This window comes from Sapajus apella, unplaced genomic scaffold, assembly GCF_009761245.1.
Source record: "Sapajus apella isolate SASKATOON/1434 unplaced genomic scaffold, GSC_monkey_1.0 scaffold72, whole genome shotgun sequence".
Lineage (NCBI taxonomy): Eukaryota > Metazoa > Chordata > Mammalia > Primates > Cebidae > Sapajus > Sapajus apella.
In genome coordinates this window covers 9,861,676-9,881,716 of record NW_022437012.1, presented here as the reverse complement: position 1 = coordinate 9,881,716, position 20,041 = coordinate 9,861,676, and the positions used below count along the sequence as shown (strand labels likewise).

The following is a 20,041-nucleotide window of genomic DNA, read 5'->3' as shown; positions in this document are numbered from 1 at the left end:
CCACAGGCGGCCTATTCAGTGGTTCTTAAACTTGAGGGTACATCAGAATCACCTGAAGGGCTTATTAAACCATAGATCGCTGGGCCACATCCCCAGAGTTTCTGATTGAGTAGGTCTGGGATGGATTCTCTCAGAATTTGCATTTCCACCAAGTTCTTAAGTGACTGGATGCTGCTGATTTGTGGACCATACTGTGACAACCACTGACCCGTGGAAATTTAAATTTGGTTTCAGTCTGGGTTGGCTGGGGAATTATGCTGAAGGGGTGCAGCTCATTTGCCTTTTTCTGATCCATGAAGTTCTCCCCCAGAGTTGTGGCAGGAGGGAGGAGTCCATATTCTTTTTGGTGACCTGGCTCCTCAATGCCCTTGTTACTGGCCAGTCTGGACTTTCCGGGTTGGGGCCATGGAATGCTGATGGAACAACTGCCCTTTGCTCCCCACCCATCTCTGGTCCCCCAAGCCTGGAAGCAGCTCACACTTGCAGATGCAGAAGCAGTTGTATTTGCACTGTTTACTCCTGACTCAGATCTTCACAGCATCCTGGAGACCACTAGTCCCAGGGCAGTGGTGGTGCGAGCACGTGATGCGGCTGCCCAGAGCGTGTGTGTGTGTGTGTGTGTGTGTCTGTGGCTGGACGGTTGACCAGGGCTGGCTGCTGGGAGGGAGGCAGTTGAATGGGGTTCTGTTTCTAGGTGCACTTCACAAACTCCTTGAGTGACCTTAGGCAAGCTGACCAATCCTTCACTCTTCCCTTTCTAACCACTTGTGTTTATAAAACACCTCGCTCCCCACCCCCATCCATAAAATAGCAGAAGAACAAAAACGTGGGTCTGGTGAGTGGCCTCCAGGGGACTGATGAGCCGATGTCTGGTGCTCTGAGTGCTGGAGGAGAAAGCTGCTGTGTAAACACAATAAATATTAATAAAAGGTTAAAAAATAGCACCGTGCCCGCTGCCAATAATAGCTGCTTTGGGCTGTTGCAGCCACTGTGCCACATGGGCTCCCAGCAGCGTCGAAGGAGGGGCAACTGTGGGTTTTGAATTTGCAATACATTAAAAAATGTGAATGGGTTTTTGAAAGATTTTGGAGCATATCCATAGGTATATTGGTGAAGAAACTAGGATGACAGTTCTGTGAATTTCAACTTTAATAAACCAAATCACAAATTTCTTTTGATTTTCATTATATTTCACAGTTGCCTTACCTCGTGGGCTATTCCACGGGCATGTGACTGAAGGGTTGGGAGTCTCTTTCCTCCTCCATCCCCAGTGACAAATGGTTGATGCCTCCTCAGACTCCATGGAGGGAAACTTACAGATCAGTCAGGGATGAATCTGTTGATGTTTGATCCACTCTACTGTGTGCAGAGCATCTGCTACATGCTATGTAGTTCTCGCCCTTACAGAATTTATGTAATTTGGAGTAAAGGAAGGTAAGCAATCTGCTACATGCTATGTAGTTCTCGCCCTTACAGAATTTATGTAATTTAGAGTAAAGGGAGGTAAGCAATAAATGATGTATGAGGCCCTTGCATTGTTCATACTCATCTCCTTGGGTAAATGTAAACAGATTCCATGTCCGCCTTTTGTGTGTGATGGGGGCATGGATGCAGTGATCTGGTGAGAGCTAATTACTGCATTATCACCACGGTTCTCTGTCCGAATGAAGAAGGCGTTTGTTCCTTCCTTCCCGCGGAGGAGTATGGAGATAGAAGCTCCCTTGGGGATGTGGTGACAGATTGCCTGTAGAGTGTAGCACGCAAGTTGTTGCTGCCCTACTTGATTTTCGGGGAGGGAAAGCTGGTTGACAAACAAATGTACTACAAGGCCTGTTAAGTCCCGCAAGACCCCTTCCTTTCTCCCCAGCTTGGATGTCGCTTCCATCTCGGCCTCTGTTCCAGGGAGTCCTGTGCTTTTGTCCCACAGTGGAAGCTTCCTAGGGACAGGACCCCACCTGGCTCTAGGCCAGTCATTCTTAGCCCTGTGCACACGAGCATTGCCTGGGGAGCTTTTAAACAAGTTCACCCCTGGAAATTCTGAAAAAATTGAACTGGAATGGTGTCTAGGCAACCTAAAAAAAAAAAAAAAAAGGGAATTCCCTATGTGAGTGCAGTGTGCAGTCAGTGCTGGGAAGTGCTGAGTTGATGACTGAATTTACCTGAAAGGCTTAATCAAAGAGTGAGTCTCTGTGAGTCGCTCAGGAGTTCTGTGAATGGAGGGAAGAACCACATTGCAAAACTTACCTCGGAGGTCTATCCTGATTTTAGGGTCTTCTCCTGTCATGGGACCTCTCACGGCACACGTGCTCACAGGGAGGAATGGCTGCTTCAGGTCCCTAACACAGCTGGCCCAGAACTATCTTCCAAACAGGAGGAGGAGGCAATTGCTTTGGGAGTGATGATCCCCAAGCCCTAGGAATCCTGCCCTTGCTCCAGTATGTAGTCATTTAAGGTGTACCTTGTTCCTCCAGGACTCTATCATGGCCCCATTTGTCCCTGATTCCAGTGTTAGGACTGTGGTTCCCAGCCTAGGCACACTGTCACACATAGGCAGCGCATTAGCTACAATAGCAGCTGCTTACTGCCTGGATTATCTTTTCTGCCCCTGGTGGATCATGGGGCCACATTGCTCACAGCATCCATGTAGGCTCTGTGGGATGGCAACATCTTTCCCTTGTTGACTTTGGTGATCAAACCCTGAACTATATTCTCCTAGAGGTGACAACTGTCAAGCCTTGGTCTAGCGGTGGTCACCCTGACGGTGTGGCAAGTTACAGTTGTGTCCATTCCTAGGCTGTGTCCTTGTCACTGTCAATTGTGTGGATTCTTCAGCAGGGTGGAGTTCTCCCAGTTAAGATCCTCAATGTTGCCTTTTTTTTTTTTTTTTTTTTTTTGCGGAGCCTGTGTCCCTTGGGGGTGACACTCCTTCCATCATCCATGCATATATTCATTCGATCCAGTCTCTGCTATATCCTAACCCATTCACTCCTTCTCCTTCCATCTCCGTTCTTTGTGTTTTGCTCCAACCTGCAATGATTCCTTCTTTGTGTCTTTGCTTTTGAAGTATAAAACCTACATCAGTGTATGACTTAGAAGCTGACTGAGTGGACTCCAAACAGCCTCGCTTACCTGCTTTTCCTCCTCACACCTAACTGTGGAGGAGGGGGTCTGTCCACAGGCTTCCTGGGATTAGAAGTAGATGCCACCTCAAAGTTAGGTGAGCAATCTGGGGCTGGGCTGTTAGTCCAGAGAAGGGGCTCCAAGGTGGATAGTGAAACGTGATTTTGTTTGATAGTTGGGACAAGAGAGCTGAGGAGGCTGCCAAATGGTGGAGGCATCAAGCTGGGACCCGAATGCTCTAAACCTCACTGCAGTCACTCTCGTGTCTTTTCTCTTTCCTCTCCCTCTTCATTTTCATTTGATATTTTAACCCTTGTAATGGTATCATTCCCCCATGCATACCTTCATTTTCCATCACTCTTCGTTTTTCCATCCTGAGATTTGTTGTGCCTGGGTTGTCACGTCTTTTTCTGTGTCCTGAGTCCCATCGACTTCTTTGCCAGTCCCCACGCCATGCCCCCAGCTGTGTCTTCTTGCTTCACCTTGGCCTCACGCGAACCCACTCCTGCTCCTGTGCTAAGCGGCTTGGTTGACTGTGTCCCTTCTTACCCCTCATTTCTGCCATTCAGAGTTTCTCTGTCTTACCATCAACTCCTGTCTTGTCATTACCAAATCATTTCTCCTTTTCCTCATTGGGAAAATGCAAAGGTGTCTATCACGTCATACCTAAAAGAGGCAGAGTTCACTTCCCTTTGCTTAAGCTAACAGTAGTGGCTTCCCATTTTATGCTTTGTAGGTAGGGAAGATATTTCCATTTGAAAGGTGAGGAAATGAAGGCTAAGAGAGACAACAAATCAAGATCACACAACAAGTTAGATAAATGGTAGAGCATGGCATGTCTCATGCCAGAGCCTTCACTCTGCTGTTAAACCATGTACCTTCTGTTGGAGCAGGAATGAAGCATCACATTTGCCAGGCAAGCGAGCAAGATTGCATGGCCTTGAAGACCCTTCCACGCCAGCATCCATGGGGTGCTGTGAGGTTCTGTAGGATGGTAACTTCTTTTCCCTGAGGTTGACTTTGGTGATCAAACTGAACTGTATTCTCCTAGAGGTGACTTAGTGTCAATCCTTGGACTGTGGGTGGTCACCCTGGGGGTGTGGCAAGTTACAGCTGAGTTCATTCCCAGATTGTGTCTTTGTCATTGTCAATTGTGCGGACTCTTCGGCAGTGTGGAGATCTCCTGGTTAAGATTCTCAATGTTTTGTTTTTTGCAGAGCCTGTGTCATCTTGGGGGTGATATTCCTTCTGTCATCCATATGTATAGTGGTCAAAGCCATCCATGACCTCTCAACTAGGCTGCTCCCAGAAGTGGTAAGGTCCTTCTTGTTCCTTTACAGTCCTTCCCTCCAGTGCCAGCCCCCGGGCTGCCTCTCATCACCGGGTTCCTGGGGGGAGTTGGCACATTGAGAGGGAACAGACAACATTTGGGGGGCCGGAAGAACTTGTTGCAGGAATGTAAATGACCTGGCAGAAAGAAACACTGGGCAAGGTGAAGAGACTCCAGATAGGTGAGCTAGGACTGGGCTCTGTGTGCCTCTCCCTAGGTCTTTGCACTATTTTTAAAGCTAGATTTTTTTGGAGGGGTGGGGTAAAGAGAAATTGGGTTATTTTTGTGAAGCAGAGTGATCCAATCTGTGTTGCCTGCATCTGTCGTTCTGTGTTCATTCAATGAATATTGTATTAAGAATTATTTTTTCTCCTTCGTATCTCAGCTCAATACATAAGTCTATTCACATTAGGTTTTCTGGCACAATTGACATTGGGATATTGGAAATGGAGGACACAAATTCATATTAAAATGTGTCTTTGATTGCTTTGTCCTCTGGGTGAGAGTCATTACCGGCACTCTGATTCCTCCCCCTCCTCCCCTTATGAGTGCTGAGAAAAGAAATATTTTTACAGCCTCCCATCATGCAGTCTTCATGGCAGGCAGCTGATTTGGTTACCAGGAGATGAAGATGTTGCTGTTACAGTAATTCCCTGCATACAAGTTGCAATGGAAATCTGAATGCAAAATCTGGTCTCTTCTCTTAGGATGTGATTTGATGTGAGCTTGGCTACACGCACCATCTGATATAAGGCCAAAATGATTAGACCTTTAATTTTACTTTTGAAAAAAGATACTAATCCTTGTTGAAGTGACGTGTTGCATGTATGTGTATGTATGTGTGTCTTCATAGGGAAGACGAAAATGAAGTGGGACATTCTCCCGCATTTAGTGGAGGCATGAAAGTGGCTGCTCTAAGTTGTGTTCCCCACTCCCTTGGAAACAACTGCAGTTGTCCCTTTAATGATTCACCAGGATTTTAACTGTTATTTGTCACTGCAATTGGCCAGCGCTTATTCTGTAATGTCTCAGTGACAGGGAGGAAAGATGGATACAGGGAAAGGAATGTACCTGTTTGTGGGATTTAGTTTCTTTCCGAAGCAGAGATAGCTCAAGCAAATATTACTGTTTATGACAGTCCTGTGCTCTTCATCTCCTACTTACCAGCCTCCCTGGCTGCCTGGCATATGGTACTCTCACATCCTCCTTCTCCATCAGACTTGTTAGCCTGCTTTTCATTCAGTCAGAATCTGAACCTTGGGTAAGGTATGAGGGCACCAAGTGTGATTATACATGCTAGATGTCTCAGATGACGTCTTTGCATTTTATAGGCATTGGAAATACACCGCAACTCTGAGAAATGTTTGTTGGTGGGGATTTTCTGCGCTATGCCAGTTGACACATTCATTTATTTAGGCATTAAAAATTAATTTCCAGCAGGGCTCACGTGATGGGGAATGGATGGCTATGCTCGCGGCTCTTGTATTGGCTCTCCTTGTTATTCTCCTGTTAGCTGAACCACTTTTAACTGGGAGCACTCTTAAATACTCTTAACGGAAGCAGCTGGCAGGCTCGCATTCCCCCTCCAGGTGTAAATGGGGGAACCTGCCTCACCTGGGGTTCAGAGAGGCTGAAGATTCCATGGTGGTGTCTGTCCTCACGGAACACATACCCGCTAGGCCTTTGATCAGTTGTGGTATGGGATTGTAAAAATTAATTTCACTTATTTTTTTAAATTGGCAATAATATATATTGATGGGGTACATAGTGATGTTTTGATACATATCATGTATAATTATCAGATTAGGGTAATTAGCAAGTTAGCATATTCATTATCTCAAATGTTTATCATTTCTGTTGGGAACGTTCAATATTCCCCTCCTAGCTATATAATGCGTGTTATGTAATTATAACTTACATATTATTGTTTAGTTACCCTATAATGGTTCAGAACACGAGAACTTATTCCTCCTCTCCAGCTGTAATTTTGTACCTTTAACAAATCAGTCCTTTCCCCCTCCCCTCCTCAGTCCCTGTTATCCTCTGTTCTACCTTTTATTTTTACAAGATCACCTTTTTCTAGCTACCACATGAATGAGAACACGTGATGCTTGTCTTTGTGTGCCTGGCTTATCTCACTTAACGTAATGACTTCCAGTTCCATCCGTGTTGGAACCCATGACAGGATTTCACTCTCTTCTACGGCAGAGCAGTATTCCATTGTGCGTATATGCTACATTTTCTTTATCCTCTCATCTGTTATGGGTGTGGGATTTAAACCTCACACCCATCTATGGTCATCTCCTCAGCACTCTGAAGAAGCGATGGAGGATGGTTTTGCTGGTGGTTTCCTTTAGGCCTTAGAGTGGTTAACGAAGGTGCTCCTGTCTCCAGAGGGGAAGGCCCCCTTCTCGGCTGAGTGGCCCATGGGGCCAGGTAATTGCTGCCAGCTGACGGCTGACCTTGTTTACATACTGGGTTGTCTGGTTCCCTTGCTGCCCGCTGGAGGTTTCTAGAAGCCAACAGGCGACAGCCAGGCCCCCGACCTCTGGCCTGCAGTAAACCAAAATGTGCATTTATTCACAATGCTTCATCTCAATTAGGAGTCACAAACTCAACTGCCTGTAGAAGCCAGCACTGAAGCAAAAATAGGAGAAACCGGCCAGGTCGCCAGGCCGCCAGGTCAATGGCAGCTGGGCGGGCATGCCTGGATGAAGGGCCTGACCCCCTCTGCGTTGTCGGGCATGCGGGAATGTGGGCAGTACGGAAGACTCAGCATCTGGTCTTCCAAGTGTTAAAGAGGAATGGAAACCTATGTTTAATGTGATGTGAGAGAAACTGGCAACTAATTCAACATTTTTGAAAACCCTGGTTGTGAGTGGGTGGATCATTTCACGCAGGTCAAATGAAGCCAGTGCCTCCTGGCTGCACACAGGGAGTTTGCTGCTTCTGCAGAAACCAAGCTGTGAGTGTAGGATCTGGGCGAAACCCGGGAGACCGGTGCTTAGGGCTTCCGCGTCACAGACTTAGCTCCGACTTACACCTCCCCCTAAGTCTCAGCTGCAGAACTGCATTTTACCTGGGATTTTCATCCAGCTGTGACTGACTGCAGGTTCTGTCAGAAGCAGCGTCTTCCCTCCCCTAGCCCTGTTCCCTTGGCGGCCTTCTTTTTAATTTCACTGCACAGTTCCCTGATTGGGAATAATTGCAGGAATGGGTACGTTTTGAGCAAGAGAGCTGTGCAATTGGAATTTCCCAACTGTGAAGTTGGTTGACTCTGAGTGTCGGGGGGGTGTTGCCTGCCCCTCAGGGATTTGCTGGAGCGATCAGGCTGGCCCAGCTCTCTGGGGAGCCCTGGAACAGGACCTGGGGACTCTGCTCCAGGGTTGCCTGGGCGAATTGCCACAGGCTGTTACCTCCCAACCTGCAGGTCGGTACTTTGGGTGGTTCATGAAACAGATTCCACAGAGCTGTCTCTGAAACTTGATATGAATTGCGGCTCTGGAAGCTGAGACGGGTGTGGACTCTGCCGTGATGGTAGTAACAGTGCTTTCCTTTTATCAATAGGCTGCTTTATTTTTGTTTCTTTGTTTTATTTTAACAAAATAAAAGGATCATTTTAACCAAAATAAGCAGGTTTCAGAATCCATGACACTGCATACCTTCTATCTGCCTCCCTTGCTGCATCCTTCTAATTTAGTTATTTTTATATTTTTTAAATTAACAAGTAAAAATGGTATATCTTTATGATGTCTTGATATAGGCATCACTGTGGAATGGTTAATATGGGTTGTTTTAAAAGCATCTCCTTCTTCCTGTTTTTACCCCACCAGCCACACCTGGCTTTGGTAAGAAGGGGCAGGTGGTGAGCTTCTCCTTTTCTCGAGGACCCAGGGGCTCTGAAAGCTGAAGGGATCTTCCTGAGGTTGTCAGATGGGTGGCAGCAGAGCCTGGATTTGAACCTGGTCTCCTAGTCCAGGGCTGTCTTGGCCCTGGCACTTGGGGCCTTTAGGACCCTGCTGCCCATTGGCTTTTTGGGTCCGGCCCCCTGTCTGTCTGTTCCTTACACTCCTGAGGGCAGTGCTGTCCCTAAGCGGGAGGATGTGCAGGTCCCCAGCTGGCCCTGCCTGTCCCCAGCCCTTCTGGCTACTCCTGCCACCTACACCCCTTTCCACACGGGCCCCTTCACTCTTTGCTGCTGACCATGTGTGCCCCCACGGCCTCGTGTCCTGAAAGCCCGCATGCAGGTGCACCAAGCATCAGTGAGGACTGCAGCAGGACTGTGTGGAATGAGGGGAGGGTGGGGTGCGCAGGAGCACGTGGAGGCTCATGCTGGAGTGAAGATGCTGAGCGTGGCGGAAAGGCTTGGGAGTGGATGCACATCCCCAAGATGCGTTGCTCTCTGCTTCTTCTTACCTGCGTGACCACAGGCAAGTCACGCAGTCACCCTGACCCTGGGTCTCCTAATAGAGATAGCAGCTCCATCAGAGGCTTATGATAAGGATCAAATGAACAAATAATTAGAAGAATCAGCAGTAGAGGACAGACTGCTGTGGTGGGGACTGCTCTTCTGCCTTCTGAAGTTTCTGAATTGCTCATCAAAGTTGCCCCAGATAGTGGCTGGAGGTCAGTTCAGACTCGGCTCCTCCGCACCATCTCAGCCTGTCCAGTCGTGGCTTCTCTGATGCTCGGCTTTGCGGGGCCCCTGGATGGAGCTTGTATTGCTCTCTCTTGGGCTTCAGTCAGCTGTAGCTCTCTTCAGGCCAATGTCTTGGGGGAATGCTGAACACACCGTTGGAAGACCCGACCTCTAGGCCTAACCCACACCTCACTGGCTGGGTAACTGAGCACATCACTCTTCCTCTCTGAGCAAGTTTCCTTATGATGAAAGTGGATGCAGTACCCCTTACTCCACAACAGAATTGTGAGAAGTAAATGATATAATAATGAATGTGGAAATGCTTAATAAATAGCTGCACGCTTTACAAAGACAGAAGATATCGTTTCTGAAGCTAAGATTCTAGAAGTCTGTCCTTGACCTTGAGCCTTCTCTGTGTCCTGATCAATGAACAGCTCATTAGAGGCCTCTGCCTTGCACGGACCATGACTTCTTCACCTTGTTCTCTTGGCCAGCGTCTGGGTCCAGGCTCTTTTAAGTGGTCATGTGGCAATAATGCTGATTACCATTATAATTAGAGTAACAAACAGTCACATGTTGGCAATAAATAACAACATGGCCATACGTTGATACTAATAATAATTACTACCATTTGATTGCTCAACTCCAGACAAACCCTCTGTCTAGGCACTTGGGATTCAGGGGCAAATAGCAGTAATGGCTAGAGTTTTTGCATTGTGCTGCAAAGCCCTTTACTTCTTAGAGGACTTGGCTTTTGCTCCCAAGAAGCTCACAGTTGGGGAGAGACTCATTAGCTGCTATGTTAACTATGTAGTGATAACAGCTATCACAGACACGATCACATGAGAGCACAGAGGAACCTTTGTGTCAAGCCTAGAGTCGGGGGAGGTGTGTGGGGACCTTTCCTAGTAAGCAGACACTCCATGTGACATCTGAAGGAAGGGCAGTTGTGGGCGACCCAGGCGATGAGTGGGAGGAGGCGCGGGAAGAGGATGCACTTCCAGGTAGAGCCGCAGAGAGGGCCACAGGTTCTCTGTGCCCCTGCGGTCCCTCTTATACTGTTGTGTCCTGTTTACGTGAGAATCTCTGAATAGAACGAGGAAGGAATAGGGAGAGCAAAAAGCAAAGGAGGGGGCAAAAGGAAGAAAGGAAAAAATGACTTTGTGTTTTAAGTCAGAAACCATGCTTAGCAAACTCTTGTGTTCTCTCGCTTACTTCGCAAGGTTTCCCTCCAAGCTCTCCCTGTCTGTCTCCTACCTGAGATTTACCTAAAATTCCATCCCATTCACTAGAACCAAGCAGCTTCCCTCCAGCGATAAAAGGGAGGCCCTCTGAGTTGCTCATTTCCGCACAGTCATTAGCTTCATTTTGTCTCCAGTCCCCACGGACTGTGGCTCAGGCGTGGTGACCATCTCTGTTCACTGGTGCGTCCAACACGTGTGTCCTGGTGGCTCCTGCTTTGGAGGTCAGGCTGGCTTTGCAGGCCCAGTGGAGGTCCGTGGTGTTCCTGCAGGAGCCTCAGATGGGATTCCACGCTCCTGAGCAAAACTGGAAATAAAACTTGTCAAAGATGTGTTAGGTTTGGGGCCGGCTGTGGTGGCTCACACCTGTAATCACAACACTTTGGAGAGAGGCAGGCGGATCACTTGAGGTCAGGAGTTTTAGCCTGGCCAACAAGGTGAAACCCTGTCTCTACTAAAAAATATAAAAATTAGCTGGGCGTGGTGGTGGGCACCTGTAATTCCAACTACTCGGGAGGCTGAGGCAGGAGAAGCACTTGAACCCCGGAGGCAGAGGTTGCAGGTTGCAGTGAGCCGATATCGCATCATTGTACTCCAGCCCGGGTGACAGAGCAAGACTCTGTCTCAAAAAAAAAATATGTGTGTGTGTGTGTGTGTGTGTGTGTGTGTGTGTGTGTGTGTTTAAGGATTGGATTTTGTGAAATTACAAGAAATTTCGTTATAAATCTAACCAGCTTTTATTCACATTGGTGAATTGGGGCGCCCTCCATTCTATAGCATAGGATGGCAGCTTCCAGGGGACAGTGGCAGAATAGTGGGCTTCACGAGGTGGGAACGAGCAAACAAGAACAGAAGAGAAGCGGCCTGGTTAATATCACGTCACTTTAGATTACTTTTTTGTATGGATTAAAGCAGAGGGGACTTTCTTATGACACTAACTTAGGTAGGCTGGAATCTTCTGTCTTCAGGGAAAAATGGTCTGTTTTGGGATCTATCTGCTTCCTTAAAGTTTCAGTTTGGTTTTGTGGCATTTAGCATGAGTGACTCCATTCTGGTTTGGTCTGGTCTGCTGGGGTCTAGTGCAGGAGTTCAGGCCAAAGCAATGGCCTCTCAGAGTTTTGTGTAACAATTGGGAAGCCCCCAGCCAAGCACTTTTCCTGGGGATTTCCCACCTGCGGAGGTGACTGTGATTCTTTCCCCCAGAGGCTTCTGTGTATACAGAGTGTTCAGCATTCAGCCTGTAGCCTGGGGGTGTCAGGGGTGATTGATACGTTCTTCAGCCATTTATTGTCTCACTCTCAGTGAGTTTTTGCCTTGAGGAGGATCAAGATAGCCTCGCCTGCCTTCTTCCCACACCCCTGTCTTCAGTAGAAGGTGCCGTTTGTCCTCTCCCTGGTCCTTTGCTCCCACTCAGGGCCTCTCCCCTCCCAACATAAACTCGCTGAGCTCCCTCCTGCTTTCTTCCTTGGAAATGGGGCTTCTACACACATGCCTTCTTTTTAGAGTGTCTCTTAGTCACCTGTGGCCAGGCCGCCTTCCCAGGCATTGACTTCCAGCCCCGTCCCTGACTTTGCCACTCATGGAAGCACTCTCTGAAGACGCTCATCCTTTCCTTTGCTTCCCTTTTGACACATCCAAGTTCAATCCCTGCCTCCCCTCAGCCTGCCCTGGCAGTAGATTCTTCACGGCTCCTCTTTGGAGTCAGGAAATGTTTAACAGACAGACGGAGGGAGAACCTGGGCAGCAGCAGTAAAGTGGGGGCCCAGGTGAGTGGTTTCTAGGATTGCTGCCCATGCAATCATCGTGTCTGCCAGGGGTCTTCTGAAGCAAGTGCCTGATCAGTGGGAGTGAGTTCCTGGGGGTTCTCTTGGCATCAGTGAGTGCCCGGGGGCCCTGGAGCCACAGGGGCTAACGATGCCCAGGAGACAGCCCAATGCTGCCACATCCTAACTGGCTATTTAATCTTTCTCTGCCCCAGTTTCTTTGTAACATGGAAATAGTAATGGTAACTTCTTTATAGGATTGTTAAGAAAATAAAAAGATGTAGGGAATGTGCTTATCATATAACTGTTAAAGGAATGTTGGCTTACATGATGGCCAGTAGAGGAGAGGAGAGCCTTCCAAGCAAGTTGGTGGACCTTTTGGCGCCTCTAGTTCTAGAAGATTAGGCTGCATTGAACAGTCCAGGAGATGCCTTCGGGGTACTCTTCTCAGCTCAGGATGGGTAATGCCATAGGCTCGTTCTTGAGCATAACCTAGAATTCCGAGATCCACCATCAGCAATAGAGTCATCCTCTAGTATGACATGCTGTCAAGTGTAACTCTGAATTTAGTTCCGGAGTTTTACTAATTAATATTTTAAAACAACAATCATATGTAGCCAAAGTCCTCAACATCTGCCCATCACCATGTCCTCAGCACTGCAGAGGGAAAGGCAGAAATCATTGTGTCATAATGTCAGTGCCATTTTACTCTTGTTACTTGAGACGAAAGAGTTCCATTTCCTCAGCAAGACTGACCTCTTCATTTATCCTAGAGCCAAGAACCTACCAACTTCTAAACAGAATAGAACTGGGCACTGATGAAAGTGGATTATTAACAGATGGAAGGGAGGGAGAATGTGTCTGTGTGTGGGCGGGGCGGCATTCGCCCTCCCTCCGTCTGTTAACAATCCTCTTTCATCAGTGCCCAGTTCCGGTGGGAGGATACATGTAGGTCTATTTCTGGACTTGATACGCTCTTTGTACTCCTAAGGATGTACTCATACAAGGAGAATATCATATCCAGAAATAGACCTACACATATCTAGTCAAGTGACTTTTGACAGAGGTGCCAAGGTCATTCAGTGGGGGAAGGAGAGTCTCCTCAACAAATGGTGCTGGATCAACCAGACTGCCATATGGACAAAAATGGGCATCAACCCTTATTCAAAAGCTAACTCAAAATGGGTCATAAGCCTCAGTGTAATACCTGAAACTACACAACTTCTAGAAGAAAACAAAAGAGAAAATTATTGCAATCTTGGGATAGGCAAAATTTTCTTAGCTATGGCACCAAAAGCATGAATCACAAGTCAGAAAAAGGTCTGGTATCCAGAATTGGTAAAGAATAGCTTGAGAAGGCAAACAACCCAGTAAGAAAATGGACTTACACGATTTATACAGATAATTCACAAGAGAAGATAAATAGCCAAGAAGCACATGAAAAGATACTCAACATTACCCTAGTCATTGAGGGATTACAAATTCAACCACTACACAGTCACTAGAATGTCTAAAATTAAAAAAGAAAATGAAAACCCCCAAAGACTAAAATTTGTGTGGAGCATCTGGAACTCCTATATGCTGATGGTGAGAGGGTAAAATGGTACAACCACTTTGGAAAAGAATCCAGAGTTTCCTTAAAAAGTTAAACATCTGGGCCAGGCGCAGTGGCTCATGCCTGTAATCCCAGCATTTTGGGAGGCCGAGGCAGGTGGATTGCTTGAGGTCAGGAGTTCGAGACCAGTCAGGCCAACGTGGTGAAACCCCATCTCTACTAAAAATACAAAAAAATATACATATATATACAGGCGTGGTAGCGTGCACCTGTAAACCCAGCTACTAGCAAGGCTGAGTTAAGGGAATTTCTTGAACCAGGGAGATGGAGCTTGCAGTGAGCTGAGATCGCACCACTGCACTTTAGCCTGGGTGACAGAGTGAGACTTCATCTCAAAAAAAAATTAAAAAGCCAAATATCCATTTACTATAGGACCTAGCCTTCCATCCTCAGATATTTACCCAAGGGAAATGAAAATATGTGTCTGCACAAAGACTCTTACACAAATGTTTATTGCAGTTTCATTTCTAATGTCAAAAATTGGAAACATCCATATGTGTGTCAGCAGGTGAATGGATAAAAAAATCTTGGCGCATTCACACAATGGAAGACTACTCAGTGGAAGAAAGACACTGTTGACCCATGCAATGATGTGGGTGGGTCTCAAAGTAGTGAAGGTGGGTACCAGAAGCAAGGCAAAAAGGAGTATGTATTGAATACTCTGACTCTATTTACTTAAAATTTTATGTACAAACTGTAGTGACAGAAAGCAGACAGTGGTTGCCTGAGGCTAGAGGTGGAAGAAGATAGGAATTACTAAAAAATCATGGGAAAACTTTTGGGGGTGATGGAAATAGCCTCTGGCTTTGGGTGACAGTTTCAGATATGTTAGTCTGCTAATTATATTAATCATAATTAAGATATGTTAATGCTGATCAAGCTGTACACTTTAAGTATATGCAGTTCAGGTGCATCCAGGGACTGTGGCCACAAACCATCTCCCGTTGCTAAGCCAGGTAGGAATTCTGCTCAGAGCCATGTAGGATAACTATTGTAAGACGTTGGTTTTATTTTCCCGATTGTGACACATACACTCAGTACCTGGGATGTTGACCTCACTGCTAAAATGGATGCTGTAAATAGACAAGAAGAAGACGACAAAGTGTATGGTAAGAGGGGAAAGTGTAAATAGTAGGCTAAATATAACAGCTGTCACCAGCGGCAGATAGCAAGAGGAGCCTTTACTCAACCAGGACCGATCCCATGCAGTTGCCAAAAACACCCATGAAGCGCCTGCAGGTGACACAGGCTGGAGAGCCTACCCACGTAAACCGCTGGAAGCATGGGCAGCTTATCCTTTCCGTCTCCTGCTTACAGTAGGATGTGTTTGTCAGTTCGAGTGTTACCTAGGAAATGATTGTTCAGGAGTCTCTGATTGGTCCTCTTTTCTTCACTCTGGAAACTGTGGTTTTTAAGCAGGATGTGATGTGTCTTTGAGCTGTCTGCTGTGTTTCTTAAAATGTCTATTAGGTCTCTTTGTGTAAAAGGCAAAAAAGAGCTTTTTAGCTTGATGTCTCATTAGACCTTCAAGGTGTTTCTGAAGTAGGCAGAGGCGTTAGACACATTGATGTTTTATAAAGATGAAATAGATCCTTAGATAAATGAAACTACTCCTTCCAGACTACATCATATCAGTGTCAGAGACACAGGGTGAGTGGAACCAGGCCTCTTTTCTTTTTTTTAATTTTTAAATTTTATTGTAATTTAGGTTCTGGGGTACATGTGTAGATCATGCAGGGTTGTTGCGTAGGTACATACATGGCAAGGTGGTTTGCTGCCTTCATCCACCTATCACCTGTATCTGGTATTCTTCCCCTCATTATCCCTCCCCACCCTCCCTTCCCCCCACTGCCCCTCCCTTAGCCCCCCTCTACTGACCGCAGTGAGTGATACTCTCCTCCCAGTGTCCACGTGTTCTAATTGTTCAACACTCACCTATGAGTGATAACATATGATGTTTGGTTTTCTGTTCTTGTGTCAGTTTGCTGAGAATGATGGTTTCCAGAGTCATCCATGTCCCTATGAAGGACGTGAACTCATCGTTTTTTATGGCTGCGTAGTATTCCATGGTATATATGTGCCACATTTTCTTTATCCAGTCTATCGATGATGGACATGTGGAACCAGGTCTCTTAAAGGGTAGAGGGTGCTTTCTAGTCCATGGAGTATCTCCTGAAGTACGACAGAATTTGGGATCTGAAAGCCTCCATGAAAAACTGAAACAACTGGCTGAGTTTCCTGATGGAGGAAATACAGCCCCAAGACTCAGTCTTTCAGAGGATTCTGAGAAAACTCCAAGTCTAGGACTTTTCCACAGTCTCCTGAATGGGGTGAACTCCCCATCCCCATCTTCCCAGTGGCCTTGGAGACTTATTCTAGGGAGGTACTGGGTTAGGGAAACAAAAATGGAGAAGAGAGCAGGGCGAGGGAGACACACTCATCTCTCCAGCCCCCAGCCTGCTCTAGAGGCATCTGCGTATTTCAGGACATTGGTGTTCATCAGAGATGGGAATAGGAGTATCAAGGCTGAATGCTTCGCTCTTCAAATGCCTTTCTACTTGACCTTGGGACACCGAGTGAATCTTTTGGTATTCGTTTTTCCATTTGGAATGTGAGAACAAACTAACTTAGCACTTCTTTCTCTCTGCAAGGTTTTGAGAACACCTTCCTATTTTTTGAAGAATATGTTGTTTTAGAAGATGTTTAACAGTTTAAGGAAATTTTTTTTCATCGAATTTCCTAAGTGTAATATGAACAATGTGATCCTCATAACATCTCTGGTTGTTTTGTTGATTGTTTAGCTAATGGAGAGAATTACACTGAATGCTTTTTTTTTAATTTCCCAACCTCTGAAATGTCCCTGATTATGTGGAGTACACAGTACAGCCTAGTACAGCAAAGTGGCAGCTGTGAGCTCTGGCAGGCCTGAGGGCCCCCTCTAAATGACATGTGTTCCAGCCTCCTCCTATCACGGGAGCCAGGTGGTCACTTGGGAATTTTCTGCCTGTGACCAGCATGTGAGTATTCGTTACCAAAGTTGTTAGGGAAACACTTGATGCTTTTTTTGGAAAATAACTTTGGAAAACTGAGTAAAAATTCCTTTTTTGGAGATGGAGTTTCACTCTTGTTGCCCAGGCTGGAGTGCAGTGGCATAATCTCAGCTCAGGGCAACCTCCACCTCCCGGGTTCAAGCGATTCTCCTGCCTCAGCCTCTCGGGTAGCTGGGATTACAGGCATGTACCACCACACCTGGCAATTTTTTGTATTTTTAGTAGAGATGGCATTTCTCCATGTTGGTCAGGCTGGTCTCAAACTCTCGACCTTAGGTGATCTATCCGCTTCAGCCTCCCAAAGTGCTGGGATTACAGGCATGAGCCACTGTGCCCTGCCTAAGGGAAAATTCTTAACCTTTCAGTAATCCTATTAAAGTGGACTGTCTGATCAGCCCAGTCTCTTGTGAGAGTTGAAAAATTCTGAAGCCAACATGAACTGAATACAGGATCTTTTCTCTAAAGAACTTGAGTCAGAACATGGAAGCCAGGCCAACTGTGGGTGCTTGTGAAGGTCAGTTGTGTCAGGAGGGACCCCCAGACCTGCTCTTTGATTATCTGTAGCGTTGGCTATTCTGTAGAGGGAGGCTGCATTCTGAGAGGGTGTTAAAAGGAAACAGCCACCAAGTTCTGTGGTCCTTGACACTTCCCCGCTACAGCTGGTGAGAGTTAGTGTTGCCACTGGCTTCTGCCTGCTAGCCATCTAGTTTAGCTAACCCTGTCCCCAACCCCATTTTGAATGCCCAGACACCACCCATGTGGATTGTTGGAGTAGCTCAGCACACCGCATTGTAATTCTTTGTCTACTTGTCTCTCAAAGGAGACTGTGAACTCTTGGAGGACCAGACTCACTGTTCACCAAGGCACCTAATAAAGGACCTAGTATGGTGTAGGAACTCAACAAATGTTTGCTGAATGAGTGAATTCATGTGTGCATGTGGCCATTGGCACATGGCCTGGGACTTTACTGTGGGTATTTTTACACCCCTATGGAAGAAAGAGAGACAGCAAAAGACGCTTGTCCCAAACTATTCACCCTTGTTCATAGTCTTAACCTTATATCCCCTCTGTGCTGTGGGTATGATGAATGTGAACAGATGATGTGCGGGTGAGGCAGCCTGTATGCATAAGTATGGCGGCAGCCCTTTAACCATCACCCCCAAGTATTGTATGATACATACCATATATATATATATATATATTACATACAATATAGAGTTCCTCTATCATAGGAACTATAACATTGTTGTGGGTTATTCCATGGATGGTTATTGCACATAACACACTGCAACTTTTTTACTCAACGTAGTTTTAAAATCTAGAATATTTATAATGTGAATTGTTCATCATATAAATGTATGTGCTTTAGACATTCCCTGGTTGGTGAACATTTGGGTAGTTTCTGTTTTTTTATTATTACAGTGTTCAAGTGAACACTGTCACATTGTCATGGTAGTGTGTAACGTGTGGGTGATGTTTCTCTAGGGTAAACATGGGTTTTTGGATAATAGGGTATGCCATGTTTTGTTTTATAGATATTGCCAAGTGCCCTTCAGTGTGGCTGTCCTAGTTCGTGTTCTCAGAATGTTACCACACTTTATATTTTCAAACTTGCACACTTTTCCAGACTAATGGGTGGAAAATGGTATCTAATTTTAATTTGCTTTCCCCTGGTTATTGGTGAAGTTGATTATATTTTTATGTATCTGCTGACTTTTTATATTTCCTCTTTTATAAATTGCTGCTTTATATTTTTTTCTGCCCATTTATCTATTGTTATCTTTTTCTTACAGCTTTTTAGGAGTTATTTATATATGTTCCAGGTACCAACCTTGTTATATGTTGTGTTAGTCAGGGTTCTCTAGAGGGACAGAACTAATAGGATATGTATGTATATGAAAATGAGTTTATTAAGGAGTATTGACTCACACGATCACAAGCTAAAGTCCCACAATAGGCCATCTGCAAGCTGAGTAGCAAGGAAGCCAGTCTGAGTCCCAAAACCTCAAAAGTAGGGAAGTCGATGGTGCAGCCTTCTGTCTGCAACCAAAGGCCTAAGAGCCCCTGGCAGTTCACTGGTATAAGTCCAGGAATCCAAAAACTGAAGAACATGGAGTCTGATGTTTGAGGGCAGGAAACATCCAGCATGGGAGAAAGATGAAGACCAGAAAACTCAGCAAGTTTGCTTCTTCCACATTCTTCTGCCTGCTTTATTCTAGCCATGCTGGCAACTGATTAGATGATGCTCACTGAGATTGAAGGTGGGTCTGCCTCTCCCAGTCCACTGACTCAGACGTTAATCTCTTTTTACTTCTTTAGGAGGCCAAGGCAGAGGGATCATCTGAGGTCAGGAGTTTAAGATCAAATGTTAATCTCCTTTGGCAACACCCTCACAGACACACCCAGGAATAATGCTTTGCATCCTGTAGTCTAATCAAGTTGGCACTCAATATTAACCATCACATATGTACATTGGAAATAATTTCTCCTAATATTTAGTTTTTCTTTTAAGATTGTCTATCTTTTGCTATTAGAAATAATAGCAAATTCCCACCCCTTTCCATTTTGGTGTGATCAAAGTTATCAGTCTTTTTTTTTTTTAATGGAGATTGTGGCATTTTTGTTTGGCAAGGAAAGACACAGAGATTTAAGAAAGTCTACTGCCCTGATGCCGTGACGATATATGCCTATATTATCTTTTAAAAGATATTAACGGTTAGACTTTAAAATTAGATCTTTAATTCATCTAAAATTTGTGTTTGGTGTGAGGTAGGGATCCCATTTGGTTGATTTTTCTTTTTCTCAGATGAATATACAACTTTCTCAAGATGATTTCAAAGGCTACCTTCATCATGTGCCATGTTCTCATAGGTGCACGACTGTCCCTGACTTCCCATTCCATTCTGTGGCTGTGTGAGTCCATTTTGTTCTAGAGTCATACTCTAAAATTTGTGTAATTACAATGAGTTAATGTTTGGTCATCATCTTTTCTTGGATTTTCAAAGTGGTTTTGACTAACATTACATTTGTAGTATTACATACGAATTTGAAAACTGGTTTGCCAGGTTTAATGGAAAATACTATTGGGGTGTTCTGTGAGGTTGCATTGAATTTATTAATTCTGAGAGAATTGGCTTGTTTTAACTATTAAATCCTCCCTTCTATTTCATCCTTCTCTGTTAAGATTTCCTTTATGTACTTTGGTGAAATTTTTATCAGAATAATTCCTTGATACTTTGTGAGTTTTGTTGCTATTAAGTGTATTTAATTAATTTTCTCAATT

At 45.4% G+C, this 20,041-nt stretch overlaps 1 protein-coding gene across 1 annotated transcript in view; it reads left to right on the top strand.

Annotated features, from left to right (window-relative positions):
* TMEM163 (transmembrane protein 163) overlaps positions 1–20,041 on the top strand; it is a 270,086-nt gene that overhangs the window by 218,752 nt on the left and 31,293 nt on the right. Inside the window, exon 5 of the mRNA XM_032250750.1 lies at positions 4,338–4,434. Within this exon, the coding sequence (XP_032106641.1) occupies positions 4,338–4,434 (97 nt within the window). The remainder of the gene's footprint in view (positions 1–4,337; positions 4,435–20,041) is intronic.